This window comes from Gopherus flavomarginatus, chromosome 8, assembly GCF_025201925.1.
Source record: "Gopherus flavomarginatus isolate rGopFla2 chromosome 8, rGopFla2.mat.asm, whole genome shotgun sequence".
NCBI lineage: Eukaryota > Metazoa > Chordata > Testudines > Testudinidae > Gopherus > Gopherus flavomarginatus.
In genome coordinates this window covers 19083183-19097152 of record NC_066624.1, presented here as the reverse complement: position 1 = coordinate 19097152, position 13970 = coordinate 19083183, and the positions used below count along the sequence as shown (strand labels likewise).

Below are 13970 nucleotides of genomic sequence, written 5' to 3'. Positions count from 1 at the left end.
CTTGCTTTAACTTTTTTCCTCTCCCTGAATCACTCTCCCTTATCCATCCCCACTCACTCTACCACCCTCTTTTCAGCCCCAAGATCGCCAGCTCTGAAGCACTTCCTCATAGATCAAGTCCTGCCCAGCCTCAGGACGCTGTAGCCTCTCGGAATGCTTTACGGTTTAGTTTCATTGGCATTGCTGCGAACATTGCAGTGAACTTAGGCTTGGCAGAATTCAGTTTTTGAACGTTTTGTTGGATAATATTGACATCTCTTCTTAAGCCTTTTTATCAATTATCTATTTAAATGTTTGCAGTTGTGGGATATGAGGGTGTCAGAATAGGGGGAGTCAGACAATAATTTTTAATGATAGGAGATGATGAGATTCAAAAAGTTAACACTTTATAACCTTAAAACATAAATTGTCACTATCACATGTCAGAATAGACATACTAAATATCCTAAAATCAAACTCTGGCTTAACAGAAAAATGCTGCTTGAAAACTTAGTCATAATGTTACTTTTATGGCTGCTGGTAATGTTTAGACCAAGACACATTTTTACAGATAAGAGGCCATTTACTTAAGCTAAGCTCCTCTAAAGTCCATTACTTCTAATAGTGTGAACCACCCGCACCACTACCAGAGGATAACAGATTGTCTCCTCTACCTGCCCATTCACAATTAATTACACATTTTGCAAACAACCCTCTAGACTGGAATTAGTCTCCCAATAGTGTCTAATTCTCTATTGTGATTTTTTTCCACAAGTAATATCAGTCCTTCATCGTCTTTGAAGAATCCCATTGCAGAGAGATGTACAAACCATTTGATGACTTGGAGTGAAACTAGTAAATCTCTGACCTTTTTTACCAGTTGTATCTTGGGTTTTGAAAAATCTGGGATTTCTCAAGAAATGTTTTCCTCGGGGGAAAACGAAACCCAATCCACATACAAAATCCAACTCCCCCTCCACTCAAACTCTTTTCCAGCACTTTGTGAAGTCCCGGCCTACAGTTTGTCAATCCCAACCAGAAAAAAACCTATAATATATACCAGCTAAAATTGTAGTTTGTCTTGTGTGTCAGGTCCAGGAATGAGCTCTACCATACTGACTTACTCAGTATTCTGTGAACTTGCTTACTAGCCAGTTCATTTATTATCGTCACCATTTCACAGCTCGCCAGTTTTCAGAAAGTGCCGTTCCAATTAAAATAGGACAAAGGGGTTCAGTGAGCCACTTTCTTTCTCACAGTATCAGTGTGCAAGTGACATTAAATTACAGATATATCACTCAGCTATAAGAATAGGAAATAGCACAAGCAGAATCCAATTACCTGAATAAAAGTTCTGTATGAAAATAGGGACATCATCATTTTCAGTGGACTCTCAAGCAGCTATAACCTTTTGCCTCCTTTTCAAACTCCATGCAGACTGTATACAGTTGGAATTATAATTCTACACATAATGCAGATATGTGTAACTGAAGAACACCAGGGAGAATTGAGTTTTCTAAGGCAGAGTTCTCTGAACATATAAGCAAAATACCCAACCATTTTCTTCCTGTATTATTTACAGCAATGAGGTTACAAATAGACTGAGCAGAACAATATAGGGACAAACAAAGCATCATATATGGAAGAGGGTTTCCTGCCAATATTTTGGCCCAGATTCTACTCACCTGCACCAGTTTTATACCAGTGTATTTCCACTGATTTCAGTGGATTTGCACCTAAATAACAGGTATGGGATTAGAAGAGGCCCCTAAGAAGAACAGCATTATCAAAAGCCTGATGATCATGATAGTCAGATATCTATATTGCAACTCTCTTAAAGGAGATCTGGATTAGATGGAGCAATGGTTTCCTACACTATCAATTCCTCCTGATACACTGCAAAAACAATGGGGAAAAAAGGAAACAGTATATCACTACAAAAGGGTTTTTTTTTCTCCTGCTGATAACAGCCCACCTTAGCTGATTACTCTGACTAACTGAAAACACCCATTTTTTCATGTCTTCTGTGTATATATATCTTCCTACTGTAATTTCCACTGCATGCATCCGATGAAGTGGGTTTTAGCCCATGAAAGCTTATGCTCAAATAAATTTGTTAGTTTCTAAGGTGCCACAAGTACTCCTCATTCTTTTTGCTGATGCATACTAACATGGCTACCACTCTGAAATATAGGCGTTATTTGTTTGCCTCATCTAAATCTAGATACTATGGTCATGGGTACTATTCCAATATCTGTAATTAATAATAAGAAAAATATACATCACCTCATTTGCTTTTGCTTAGTGTTTAGCTTCAGATATTCCAAACATGCTAAATATTTTAGTAGGTAAAAATGCGTCAAGCAGGCTCTTAAAAAAACAAGGAAGAAACACGGAGGCAGTGCCGATCAGCTCTTCAGCCCAGTGTTTACTTTGGGTCATAGTGGTCAGTTCCCTCTAATCATATCCACATGTTTGGCATTTTGACACAAGCTGCTTTGGGACTCTACATAAGACTATATAAGACACTTGACAAATATCCATATAACTATCCCCTCAATAGTTTAATAAGGCTATTTTTGGCAAGGAGAACAAATAAGATTAATTTCCTGTTTCGACATGTCAAATATGGGTGTGCTTAATTTCTTTCAACAATAAATTTTTTTGGCTTCCTAAAGAGACAACAACAAAAGTGTTTGGACTATTTTGTTCCTGAGAACAAATCCACCCCATGTTAATTATGCCAATGGCAACATTTCAACAGGAAAAACAAACTAGAAAATATTACTGACCTGGTTACTTAGAAGTCCAGCAAAAGATAATCTAGAGATTTATCCTCGTTGGGTTTGGAGTGTTTACTACCATAGCAAAGAAAAGGCCAGGTGGTCTAAATTGTAGCGAGAAGCTGAAGTTCCTGCCCTCAGTTCCTGTGCTAAAGCTCCTGTACTTTCTGGCTAAACATAATGAATCTGTCAATCGTGCAGGTAAGTAATCTGTGCATAGCTGACACCAGCAATACCAGATTTTCCATGTACTTTCTCTTGTAACTTACATTATTCAAAGTTTCTTGTAAATTTTTTAGTACATTAAGTCTGCTTGTAAGAATTACTGACAGAAGAATAATAAAGCACTGAATAGTGATCAGTTACCTGTGTCTCCCAATGCTCAACAGTTCCCCCAAGAAATGCTGTTAAATGAGTAAAATAGTATTGGGATAAAAATAAAAACAAAAACCAAGCCCAATATCCTTTTTTTTAAAAAAAGAATCCATCCCTCCATCGCTACCTGCTCCATCTCCCACACTCATCCCTGATACCACCTCTGCCCCTGTCGTGCCGCCATTTCAACTCTCTCTGCCATCCCTCTCTGCCCCCTACTTCTTTTGCTGTCTCTAGAATGTGGTTCAGCCGGTACTGAAGTGTGAATTTCAGGTTACCAAGCACACACAACTTGCAAGGTGCTACTAGCTGTGTTATCTCTGGGAACGTGGGGCTGGAGTTGCATAGACCCCAGTTACTGAGCATCTCATGTCAATGCGGTATGATTTCAGAAGAGCTACTTTCCTGAGGAGTGCGAGATGAGTGGTCAGTAATGCTAACAAAGCCAGTGTCATAACCTATTCCCAGATTTGGACCTTAGCATCCAAAATATGGGGGTTAGCATGAAAACCTCCAAGCTTAGTTACCAGCTTGGACCTGGTAAAGCTGCCACCACCCAAAAAATTAGAGTGTTTTGGGGCACTCTGGTCCCCCCAAAAACCTTCCCTGGGGACCCCAAGACCCAAATCCCTTGAGTCTCACAACAAAGGGAAATAAACCTTTTCCCTTTCCCCCTCCAGGTATTTCTGGAGAGATACACAGAAGCAAGCTCCGTGAATTTAAACAGAGGGATTCCACCCTCTCTATTTCCAGTCCTGGAAACAGGAGTACTTCCCTCTTCACCCAGAGGGTATGCAAAGTCAGGCTAGTAAATCTGACACACACAGATTTCCCCCTGACTTTTTCCTCCCACCAATTCTCTGGTGAGCACAGACTCAATTCCCTGGAGTTCCCCACTAAAGAAAAACTCCAACAGGTCTTAAAAAGAAAGCTTTATGTAAAAAGAAAAAAAATACATAAAAATGGTCTCTCTGTATTAAGGTGACAAATACAGGGTCAATTGCTTAAAAGAAATATGAATAAACAGCCTTATTAAAAAAGAATACAATTCAAAGCACTCCAGCAACTACATACATGTAAATACAAAAAAACAAACCTATCTTTGTACTCACAACTTGGAAACAGAAGATTAGAAAGCCAGGAAACAGAAATCCTCTCATAGCCGAGAGAGAGAGACAGGCACAAGACAAGAACAAAGGACTCACACACAAACTTCCCTCCACCCAGATTTGAAAAAGTCTTGTTTCCTGATTGGTCCTCTGGTCAGGTGTTTCAAGTTACTCCTTTCCAGGTAAAAGAACATTAACCCTTAGCTATCTGTTTATGACAGCCAGCACTCTCAAAAAGCAGTGTTCTTTCAGCCCCTGTGCTTGTTGAATACTTGTAGCTGCATGCTTAGAGCCACAGGGCTAAATCCTCAAAGGCTTTTAGGTGAATTTCATTGGCAGTTAGGTATCTAAATAACTTTGGAAAACCTTTGGGGGAGGCAAATTAAAGCCAATGTGGACAACAAGGCTCACGTTTTCACCTCTGGAGGTCCCCAATTCAAACCCTGATGTATCAGCCATGATAAAAGCCATGACAGAAGCAGTACGATGATAGCATTCCAGTGTGAGGGGCAATCCTTTCTTGCCACTTCTTTTGACGCCTTTGCTCTGCCCAAGCCTACCTCTCCCTTCTTTTTTCTCCCAACCTTGTCTTTGCAGCAAGTTCCCTACTCTTGGGTGTTTAGTGATCACTCCCTTCTCACTCATGTCTTTCCTCAAAATGTGTTGTCAGATGTTACTCTCCATCACTCTGTACATCCATTCATACTGTATGAAGAGCTAGAAACTCAGGCAAAAATGTTCAAATATGATGCCTAAATTAGGCAATTAAATCCATATGTAGGCACCTAACTGTATGTCCTGACATTCAGAGAGGCAGGGTATTTGTGCTGCTTTTTGACTTCAGGGAGAGCTGCAGATGCTCAGCACTTATTAAAATCAAGCCACTTGTTTAGGTGAATGGAACTGGGAAGTGGATTCGCATGGCACAGGAGCCCTTCCACACTGATCCTTTTGGAAGTCCCATCCCTACCTATGGATTTCAGTGCCTAACTTTAAGCTTCCACGTTTGAACATTAAAAAAGCCCCTTAAATGCTGCAGACTGGTTGGGGCCATCAGAGAAGTGTTGCTGTGGTGTGTGATTAAGAACTGCTAGCCAACTCTTGGCTGTAATTACGATGTATATGTCACTGCTGAAAAGGTTCCTGTGTATAAGGCACAGCTTCCACAAGCAGCCGTGGTGCGACTGATGCCTGTTAATACTTATGCTCCACTGCAGGAGGGTTCTGTGGAACCATGGAGAACTAGAATTGTCCCTCTCCAGCCTGCTCCTGCAATTTCAGTGCAGCTCAGGGGTAGTCTACATGGGAGACTCTAGAAAGTTTAAAGTGAATCAGTGAAAGGTGTGAAGTTAATGCACATAATGTAAAGCACATTGAACCCTCCTGTGGATGCTCTCATTCAGGACTAAAATGGCCTTAGTGTACGGTAGCTCAATCCTCCATATTGCAGCAAACTTGAGCCATTTTACTCCTAAATCAGATCATCCACATGAGGGTCTAATGTGCATGAACATCACACCTTTCATTGATTCACCTTAGCTTTCCTGAATGTCTCTATGTAGACCAGCCCTTAGTCCTGTCAGTTCCATGTCTAACTCCCCACTGGGCTCTTAAATATTTTTGCTCCCAAGCGTACCAGTAACTTCTCTTTTGTTCTGTAAGGAGCTCTGTGAAGACCCACACCTGTTTGTGAATGGAATCAGTGCCCATGACTTGCACCAAGGGAAGCTGGGGAACTGCTGGTTTGTGGCGGCTTGCTCCTGCTTGGCTCTTCGGGAGAATCTCTGGCAAAAGGTATGTGACCCAATATGCTTGGTGCTTGACGTAAAGCCTGTCCCCGAAGGAGAACTGAGTGCCCTGAGCTGAGGTGTCCTGCCGTGGGGTGGGACAGCTGTCAGTACAAAACCTGCTCATTTTCCTTCCTGTCAGTGATAATTTAGCATAACCAATGATCCACACCTCTTCTCCCTTCCCTTCAGGAAGAATATACAGCTGGGGAGTAGCAGGCATTTGAGGTCCAAATTTTCATTAGCTGCTCATTTTTATACAGCGTCCCTCTCACCAGTTGCTTCTCCCATGGCTTGTTGTTATGTGTCTTGTCCAGAGGACAAGAAAGCAACTCTCTATTGAGCTGACTCCCCCAGATCCTCATTGGTATCAGGCAGAGGATGTAGCAGAACCAGGGGGCACCTGCACTGTGATGCATGCTTCTATCAGTCACTGCAAATATCACCCCTGTGCCATGTAGCCTCCTTCAGGATAGGTTTTCATTTTCTGCATAGATTGCACAAAGGGGGACTTTAGATACTTTGGGACCAAATTCACTACTGGTGTAGGTGGGTGCAATTCTACTGATTTCAGCTTAAGATCTTCAGAGGCTGACTGGGCTGCCAGAGCAGTGCTCTTTGTGGTATCTGCCAAGGAACCAGCTCAAGCCACCCCCTGATTAGGTCTCACTCGTGTTTGGTGAACTGTGCTTCTCTTCATTTCTCAGGTGATTCCAAACTTTAAGGAACAAGAATGGGATTCAAAGAGACCCCAGAAATATGCTGGGATTTTTCACTTCCAGTTCTGGTGTTTTGGACAGTGGACTGACGTGGTCATAGATGACAGATTGCCAACAATTAATGGGGAGCTGATCTACTGCCATTCCAACTTGGAGAATGAATTCTGGAGCGCACTGCTGGAGAAAGCTTATGCAAAGTATGAATTCGCTCAATGTCCTTTTAAGTGATTTCAGCTACACATAAAAATTCACCCTATCATTTCGGTGCTACTGATTTCCTCTCTCACCCCTATCATATTTCCCCACCATGTTACTTCCCAATTGCAGGTCCTCTTGGAGAATATATAGCTTTGAGACTGCCTCCAGGACCCTTTCGTTAATCCACTATCAGGAGCAGAGCTGGTCAGAATCAGACTTTTCATTATTGTGAAACATTTCAAACTTTTTAAAAAATCATCCCAATTTTAGACAAAAAGCCAATATTTCATTTCATTTCATTTCATTTCATTATTGCAAAAGAAAATTCTGGAAACAAAAATCATTTCAGTCAGTCAAAACCTTTCATTTTAATAAATTCAAAGTGTTTCAGTTTGATCTTTTTACATTTTTTTTTTTTACATTTTGAAATGAAAAGTTGCTTTGAAATGAAGAATCAAAACTTTTTATTCTGAAAATATGAAAATTGGACATGGCAGCATTTTAAAAAATCCATATTGTTTGTTGAAATTGATATAATTTGGGGAAAAAATCAAAACAGCATTTTCACACATTAAACTGTTGTGACAAAAAAATTCTGACTAGCTCTAGCCAGGAGGTGCTTCTAAGGCAGTGATCCTCTTCCTATGCATCTTACAAAAAGCATGTTTCCTCTTCATTACATCTAATTCTAGCAATTCAGAGAGCAGGATTCTTAGGGATGCTCTCAAGTCTATTGCATAGCAGTGTAACAAAGCTTTCTTCCCGTTTCCCTGCTGTTCTGACACACTCGTGATCCTTTTTCTGGATGGTCTCAAATATTACACAGAAATAATCCCATTTGGCTTGGTTTTAACAGCCATAAAGTGAGTCAATTTGTTCCGTCTTACCTCTAGGCTGGCTGAGTCTTATGAAGCCCTGGATGGAGGCACTGCCGCAGAGGCAATTGTCGATTTCACTGGAGCAGTGGCAGAATCCATTGACCTGGTAAAGGGCAAATATTGTGAGAATATTTCTGAGCAAATGAAGCTGTTTGAAGACTTGCTGAAAGTACATAAAAGAGGCGGGTTAATCAGCTGTTCCATCACGGTATGTGTGCAGATTTTGATATACAATGATTTATTCTGATGAGTTTTCTTGCCTGGAAAAACGATTTTAGCATAAATATATTCAGCATATCCTTATTTTGGATGTTGAGAAGGCCGTTTGTAGGAAGCTAATGACTTGGCAATGCTGTTAGCCAAGAACAATTCCCTAAGACACCAGCTACAATTCAGGAAACCAGTCACGTGCCCCGCCATTGACCTTAACATGGATGTAAAGTTCTCTCCTTTCTGAATGGAGAGAGGTACCCAATTTTTAACTTGAGCAGAAATGAACACATTTAGAATATCCTGACTTCCAACCGAGGTGGCTGGCACCATGTCCTCTTACGACATTTAACTTCTTGCTGAAACCTGTTTACAAAATCACTTTTCCAAGCACTGAGCTGCAAGTTCTTCTTCCTGATGGTGGTGACGGGGCCATCTTTGTGTCAATGTAGTACCAGAGCTGAGTGGAAGTGGTGAGCTCATCCAGCCATTCAGAGCAGGAACATGGACTTCATGTTTTTCACTGAAGCTTCTGGTCAGATAAAAATACTGTGAATACTTGCTGGCTAAGATTGTCCTATACATATTTACAAAGCACCCAAAGTGGGCTAGATGCTTTACAAGACGGCAAAGAGACATGCTCCCTGCCCCAAGAAGTTACCAGCAGGGTTGTGAAAAGTGCTGATCACTGGCCTACCTCTGCTCCCCCAGAGCCCGTGCTAAAGCTCCCACTGACTTCAGTGGAAGCAGGGTTAGGCCAATGCTGAAAGCCATTGAAAATCCCATCTTAAATGAAGATGACATCACGAGTGAAGAGAAAACAAACTGATCCTCATGCATTTTAGGATTTTCTCTGAATTTATTTTAAAATTATTTAGAAACTGTGTTTAGTTATTTTCTGGACAGGAGCCCTGGGGATAAAAGGGAGTGGGGATAATTCCATAAGATCAAACAGGGCAGCATTAAGGTTCTATGAAGCTCCTGGCTGCACTGCCCTCTCCTTTCAATTCTGGCGACCTATAAATGTCAAGGCCAACCTCTGTGGGCTTAGTCAAGTCACTTTACCTCTTGGCTTCATTTCCCTCTTTGTAAAATGGAAATTATACCACTTACCTCCCCTGTAGAAGTACTGTGGTGATTAACTGGCTAGTACTTATAGTCTGCAATATGAGTTCCCAACTATCTGCTTCGTTTGGAAATTGTTCCTTGAAAATATGAATGTACAAATATTGGCACGTGAGTGCCGATCCCAGAACAGTCAGCTCTGCCCCACTTCTGCAGCAGAAAGTTGGTGGTAACTGAAAGATTCTCCCATGACTGCAAAGCAAGTCAACTAAGTGTGTAGATCCCCCCCAAAGAATCATCACTCTAACTACGACTGGGCATCCACTGCTTCAATGCACTGCCTCTTTTCACCCAGAAGGGAGAACGTGGTGCCTACAGAATAGAGTATGATGTAGTTTGGGAGCCGCATGCTCCCATTCTCCAACTCCCATGAGGCACTGCAGCTGCACTTCCAAATCCAAATATTTGGAGAGTTGATTTTTTTTTTTGACAAAAACTCAAAATTAAAAAAAAAATTTCTGACAAGCTCTATCACTAACTTCCCCCAAAGCCTCAGGCATGCATCCTGCTTGCTAATGTGATGGCAATGGACAGAAATACCAGGGAGGTGATTTAAATTATCACTAAAAAATGCTGAGGCTGTTTATTTAATAACAAGAGCTTGGGGAAAAAGGTAAAAGTTTAGCTGGTTGGAATAAAATTAAGCACTTGCTAGTACTTTCTGTTCTCCCCTGGAGTTATATTTCTGCCCTTTGAATTAATCAAATAAAATACAAATGTTTCTCAACATTGTTATGCAGGCACTATATTTATTGATTTATCATGGTGTATAAAACTGCCTCGCTAGCGTTTTACCTCTCGGCTCCGATAAGTGTGTTATACGCACCACAGTGCTTGCTAACAGCAGAATATTTAATACTTAAGTGGCTTACATCCCAATTTAGAAATGACCCAACATGCTCCTTTGTTTACAGAACATTCCAGGGCTTGTACATTTGGCAGTTCAAACAGAAGGCAATTTACATTTCTTATTTAAAAAGGGGGGGAAAAAACTTAAATAGAAAGTGAAAAAGCCAGGTGCCATCCTGCTGAAAAGAAGAATGCAGTTGCTAATGGAGATTCTTCTGGCTCTACAGTTTAACAAGCAGGATTGGTTATAGACTCCTTTTCTGTCATGGAAGCTTGTGCTCTTATTTGTGAGTACAAATGAAAGAAAGTGTTAGATATGCAAAGAAAGCCCTGGGAAATGTCAGTGGCTCTCAATATAACATAAGAACTGATTCTTTGTGAGCTGTTGTCGCTGAAATACACTGTGGTCTTGGCATTAGTCCTGGAATTTCAAGCTCATCAGTCAGACCTGATCTGATAGTTAGAGGTGGTGAGAAGTTGCTCTGTTGCTTTTTTTTTTTTTTACTAATTTATATACCAAGCTGCTCAAATCTTCCAGCTGATTTGAAATGGGTAAGAATGTCTGGCATGGTCACACATCACTGTCAGTGCTGTAGTCCATCCCTCTCCTCCCACCAGAACAAAGGCTTATATCGTCGCTGAGATTTGATTTTGGTTCCATGCAGAGAACTGAGAAATGCAATGAGCCAAATCCTAGCAACTCATTTCTGCTGCTCCAATGGGAGTGTTGCTTGTGTAGAGAGTATGTAAGGCCTGCAGGACCAGGCCCAATGTGAAAGAAAAACAATATAAAGGCCTGATCCAAAACCCATTTATTAAATGGGAATCTTTTTTCCATGGGCTTCAGTGGGCTTTGAATCAGCCCCCTCTGCATAAAACTGATAGAAATCCAAGTGCAGGAGAAACATTTGTCAAACATTCTTAGATCAGTAGTTGATCAGGCCAGGCAGTACACCAGGGTAACACACTACCAACCTGTGACACGTGGTGACCTGGGTTCAAATCTAATTTAAGGTCCCCAGAGGAAACTCCTCTGATAGCATCAGCATACACAAGAGAGGCACAGACTGTCACACAGCAGTAGTCGGCACACAGGAACCAGCATAATCACTAGAACTGGGATTAGTGAGTGAGAGCCAGGTTCAGAGTCGAGCTAGTTACTAGGCAAGAGTCAGGGTCTGGCTGGGGTCAGAGACTGGAGACCAATAAGAAAGCTGAGGTCTGGCATCACAGTAAGCCAGAAACCTGCCTGGTTGCCCAGACAGCTTCCTGGGCCACCCTCCAGGGTTAAATAGTCAGCATGGGCTAATCAGAAGGCCACAGGGTGCTGTCTCTCTGGATTCTTTGGGCAGTACGTGCTGCGGTGCCTCATCTCCACAGTACTCCCTGATTTTCACTTTGTATGGCCTCCTGGTGGTGATGTGAGAACATCAGCTGCCCCAACCTCCCCAGATCAGGGTTCTAGTACCCTGCATCCTTAGGCTGCCTCATACCGGACTAGAGGGATGTTGGCTTTGATTCATTATGGCAATTCCTCTGTTACTATATTTCTACAAGGAAACCCACAGTTGTATGTAAAAAAAATAAAACTCTTGACTGTGTATGGCTCGGTGCCCTTATTGATTCTGAAGTTCATATTAGTTCCTTGTGGGATTTTTTTGTGTGCTGCAGGCCTCATCCCCCAATGACACCGAGGTGGAGACAGAGATGGGTCTGATCATAGGCCATGCCTACTCGGTGACAGCAATTCAGAAGGTGCGCCTCGGAGAGAGGCTCCTGTTCTCTTTTAAGTCAGAAAAGCTCTTCATGATCAGAATGAGGAATCCATGGGGAAAGAAGGAGTGGAACGGTGCATGGAGTGACCAGTACGTGCTGGGGGCTTCTGTGTCACAATAATTCAGCTGTCATTTGTGGCTGCTGGAAGTTAGATGTGTGATTAAATGCTAAGAAACACAATGTTGTTTATAGTGTTTGTCCCAAGATACAAGAGACAAGGTAAGTCATTTTCGAGCTTCCTTCCCCAGACCCGACAAAGAGCTCTGTGGAGCTTGGAAGCTTGTCCCTTCCACCAACAGAAGCTGGTCCAATAAAAGATACAACCTCACCCAATTTGTGTCTCTATGAAATGCAATGTCATTACACCGGGCAAGAGCCTCATTGACGTTGACATCTTCCCAAGCATAACAGCCTAGGAACAAATGGGATTCCGGATCCTGCTGCAATGAGGGAGATGTGGCTTACTTTACATTCTGGACTGCAGCATGCCTCTTGCAGCATTCTTTTGGCAAGTGGCATGGTCTATGGTTAAAGCCTATGGATGATGAGTCAAGGACAGGAGGTCCATTCTCAGCTGTGTCACAGACCCCCTGCATGATCCTGGCAAGCCACAGAGCCTTTCTGTGGCTCGCTTTCCTATCTGAAAAATGTTCCCTCAGGCAATCTTGAGGTAATGATGAAATGTGCCGTCAAAGTGCAAATTGTATTATTTCTGAAATGACTTTGTAATGGGTCATCACGTGGGTCATGGGTTCTGCACAGGCCCTTCTAGTGAGTTAAGGAGGAGCAGAGTGACTGGTTCTGCTGGGTTTGTTCCATGACCCGAGGCCTTAAACATTACAAGAAATAAATAATACATTACATTTCAGTTGGCCATTTCTAGGGCATTTAATCAATGCTTTTAACACTTAATAATATGATGCTCCTTAAGGACAGTGTACCAACTTCCCTGTCTTTCCTCTTTTATCTGACAAAGAGGCTGTTACTTTCAGTCGGTGCTTTATCCCAGTTTAAATAAAGTGCTGAGCTGGCCAGATGCAAAGAGAAACAAGTTGTCTTGATTTATACTAGAAACAGAGGGCTAGAGTCTAAAGTGCGCTCTCAGCCCTTTCTCTGGCAAAACTCCCCTTAACTTTGGTAGAGTTTGGCATGAGCAAGATCTGTGGATCTGGCCCACTGAAAAATCCACATCCCTGAGCGACGTAGTTATACCGAGCTTAACGCCCTGTGTAGGCCATGCTATGTCAGAGGGAGAACGTCTCCCGCAGACATAACTGTCACCTCTCACAGGAGAGCCGACAAGAGAGCTCTGTACTGTTGGCTTAGAGTGTCTTATAGACTCATAGTCTCATAGACTCTAGGACTGGAAGGGACCTCGAGAGGTCATCGAGTCCAGTCCCCTGCCCTCATGGCAGGACCAAATACTGTCTAGACCATCCCTGATAGACATTTATCTAACCTACTCTTAAATATCTCCAGAGATGGAGATTCCACAACTTCCCTAGGCAATCTATTCCAGTGTTTAACTACCCTGACAGTTAGGAACTTTTTCCTAATGTCCAACCTAAATCTCCCTTGCTGCAGTTTAAGCCCATTGCTTCTTGTTCTATCATTGGAGGCTAAGATGAACAAGTTTTCTCCCTCCTCCTGATGACACCCTTTTAGATATCTGAAAACGGCTATCATGTCCCCTCTCAGTCTTCTCTTTTCCAAACTAAACAAACCCAATTCCTTCAGCCTTCCTTCATAGGTCATGTTCTCAAGACCTTTAATCATTCTTGTTGCTCTTCTCTGGACCCTCTCCAATTTCTCCACATCTTTCTTGAAATGCGGTGCCCAGAACTGGACACAATACTCCAGTTGAGGCCTAACCAGCGCAGAGTAAAGCGGAAGAATGACTTCTCGTGTCTTGTTTACAACACACCTGTTAATGCATCCCAGAATCATGTTTGCTTTTTTTGCAACAGTATCACACTGTTGACTCATATTAAGCTTGTGGTCCACTATGACCCCTAGAACTCTTTCTGCCATACTCCTTCCTAGACAGTCTCTTCTTCACCAGATGTTCTGCAGCAGCACCACTGCATTGGTGCAGCTGTGCTGATGTTAATTTGTAGTGCAGACTTGTCCTTAGGGCTTGTCCACATGAACAATTAGACTGCAGCAAGGTGGGATGTGAATC

General features: G+C 42.2%; 1 protein-coding gene across 3 annotated transcripts in view; it reads left to right on the top strand.

The window, feature by feature from the left end:
- CAPN6 (calpain 6) overlaps positions 1–13970 on the top strand; it is an 80891-nt gene that overhangs the window by 39491 nt on the left and 27430 nt on the right. For all 3 annotated transcript variants that reach the window (XM_050963756.1, XM_050963757.1, XM_050963758.1), the window contains exons 3-6: positions 5909–6040; positions 6741–6949; positions 7844–8036; positions 11684–11877. In XM_050963756.1, the coding sequence (XP_050819713.1) occupies positions 5909–6040; positions 6741–6949; positions 7844–8036; positions 11684–11877 (728 nt within the window). The remainder of the gene's footprint in view (positions 1–5908; positions 6041–6740; positions 6950–7843; positions 8037–11683; positions 11878–13970) is intronic.